General features: G+C 39.3%; 1 protein-coding gene across 1 annotated transcript; it reads left to right on the forward strand.

Annotated features, from left to right (window-relative positions):
- Window positions 1-1,107: 1,107 nt before the first annotated feature.
- LOC112287788 (uncharacterized) lies at window positions 1,108-2,512 on the forward strand. The gene is made up of 3 exons (XM_024531190.3): window positions 1,108-1,327; window positions 1,491-1,667; window positions 2,016-2,512. The coding sequence occupies exons 1-3, from the start codon at window positions 1,247-1,249 to the stop codon at window positions 2,262-2,264; spliced, it is 507 nt and encodes a 168-aa protein (XP_024386958.2). The 5' UTR covers window positions 1,108-1,246; the 3' UTR covers window positions 2,265-2,512.

Genomic DNA, 2,512 nt, shown 5'->3' on the forward strand with positions numbered 1-2,512 from the left:
GTTCTTGTGCTCATAGAAATTGCTAAAAGCATTCATTTATGAGATTGTTGATTTTTTTTTTTTATTGCAGTGGAATTCCTCACTTGAGACTTCTCAGACCATTCTACAGGACTTTAATAATGCACATTACATTGAACTTAATGTAAACCCTCATTTCAAAGAACAAGAAGCTTAGTAGAAGGTTTTGGATCAATTTAAGATTTAGATGGATTAATGATAATACCAGTAAAATTTTCATATTCATTATAATATTTAAAATTTTAAAAAAAAATAAATAAATAAATTTTTGTATATATGTTTTAAGTAAAAACTACTTATCAATACATTTTTAAATTCAATAAGTTGGTAAATTTTAAGATAATTTTTTTTAATTTTATATTTTAAAAGATTATTAAAACATGTTAGATGCTAGAAAAATAGTAAATAATAAAAAAATTAAACAAATCCAAAATTGCAACAAATTTGAAAATATGATATTTGATTAAAAAGGCATTGTTGTTTGATAATTGTGAAAAATAAAATAATATAAGAAAAAATTGAAAAAATATTTTGTGTAAATGTGATAGTTTCAAATTATAATTGAAATATTTAAAAGTAATTTGCACATTTGTATTTATATTTTAATAATAAATTTTGGAACCTAATATTTTTTTTGGGGTTAAAAAATATATTTTCTGATGTAGTAATGATTTTTAAATAAATGTATTTAAAGTATGTTAGGATTAAAACATAAAGTCTTGTAAATTATTCAAATTAGGTACTATCATGGATGGATGGATGGAAGGATGGATGGATGGATGTGGATGCACTGAGATATCGTCCATCCACTGAAGAGTGTGCTCACGAAGTGTAGGAAGGAGGGAGGGTTCGTGGAATTAGCAAGCGGAGGGGCATTCGGGTGTGGGAGGGAGGGAGAAGCACGTGTTGGTAGAGAGGGACCCATCCCCCCCCGTTTCGTGGAATCTGCGGGGGGGTCTCCTCCTCCGAGGCAGCAGGGGGTGATGCTTCCTTCAACAGGCTTCTGTGCCCAGCTGAAGAGAGAGCCCCTCTGGAAAGGCATTTAGGCGTTCCATCTCTACCCCTCTGTCCTCCGTGCTGCACCCACATCCCAGTCAGTATATGTGAGGTCCATTGTCCAGCAATTTTGTTGAGTTCCTTCACGTTGAGAATTGTAGTGACCATCCGTTGCTTCTTGTGGAAGAGATCGTGCTCTTGGAGTTCTTTTGTCTCCGATATTGGATCCGAGATGGCGCAACTGGCGACTTTTGCTGCTGGATGTTTCTGGAGCGTGGAATTGGCGTTTCAGCGCGTTCCTGGTGTTACCAAGGTAAACGTTCTGTTCCTCCGATTGGGGTCTCTCCCCCAAACCCGGCAAGAGAATATTTTTATGGCGTGTCGGTTGTTGTCTCAGAGTGGTTGGTCGAAAGTTTGCGGTGGGTTTTGAGTTTCGGTGGTCTTGTTGGTCATGTTTTTGGTGAAATTTGTGGCAGACATCGGTTGGTTACACTCAGGGGAAAACGGAGAATCCTACATACAGGGACGTCTGCAGCGGGAAGACTGGGCATGTGGAAGCCGTGCAAATGGAGTATGATCCTTCTCAGGTCTCTTACAAGCAGCTCCTCGATGTCTTCTGGAAGAAACATGATCCCACTCAGAAGAACCGCCAGGTTCGTATCCGCCAACTACTCTCTGCTAAAAATCTAACCTTGTTTCCTTCGGTTAAGAATGTGTGAAACGCGACTCTGAATTTCTTTCTATTACCCAGCTCCTCGATAAACCCCTAGATTTTGCGCTTTCGTCCCCGCTCTTGAAGTCGCTATGAAAAACTTGTCCTAAATTTTAACCAAAATGTTTGTTCTCTCCCTCATTTGTGGAGAATTATCTCCTAAATTGAAATAGAGATCGTTTAGGGTTGGGTACTTGGAAGTTCGATATCTTGAAAGAGTGAGGATATTGTTCATAAACGCTTTTAGGATATCACTCTAAAATTATGAAAATGCGGATGTTGTGCGCAGGGTAACGACGTAGGATCACAGTACCGCTCGGGAATCTATTATCACACGGAGGAGCAGAAAGTGGAGGCAATTGCCTCAATGAAGGAGGAAGAAGCTCGGTTGAAGAAGCAAATTGCCACAGAGATTCTTCCCGCAACAACTTATTATCTGGCGGAGGAGTATCATCAGCAGTATCTGGAGAAGGGCGTAAGCGGGCGGAAACAATCAGCTGCCAAGATGTGCAATGACCCCATCCGCTGTTACGGTTAAATGCAATCCGTGTGCATGTATTGTAAGCTCAGGGTTTATTTATGTTTGGGAATGGTTTTGTAGCCAGAGGAATGGTGTCGCACTCTTGGAAGAGGGTTTCGTCATTCTTCCTTTCCCTCGGTTGGGCTGCTACTTAGTCTTTGGAGCTCAGGCACTTGGCACAATGATACTTGTACTTTTATGTTTCTGATCACAATCACTCTGTGAATATTACATTCACTGCCACTTTTGTGTCTGTTTTATTATCA

This window comes from Physcomitrium patens, chromosome 10 (assembly GCF_059467195.1).
Source record: "Physcomitrium patens ecotype Gransden chromosome 10, ASM5946719v1, whole genome shotgun sequence".
In the NCBI taxonomy this organism is placed as follows: Eukaryota; Viridiplantae; Streptophyta; class Bryopsida; order Funariales; family Funariaceae; genus Physcomitrium; species Physcomitrium patens.

Bases quoted from the DNA above. Each gene is read 5' to 3' on its own strand.
- LOC112287788 (XM_024531190.3), top strand. From the start codon at position 1,247: ATGGCGCAACTGGCGACTTTTGCTGCTGGATGTTTCTGGAGCGTGGAA. The intron at 1,328-1,490 runs GTAAACGTTCTG...AATTTGTGGCAG, and splicing joins GCGTTCCTGGTGTTACCAAG to ACATCGGTTGGTTACACTCA. The intron at 1,668-2,015 runs GTTCGTATCCGC...TGTTGTGCGCAG, and splicing joins CCACTCAGAAGAACCGCCAG to GGTAACGACGTAGGATCACA.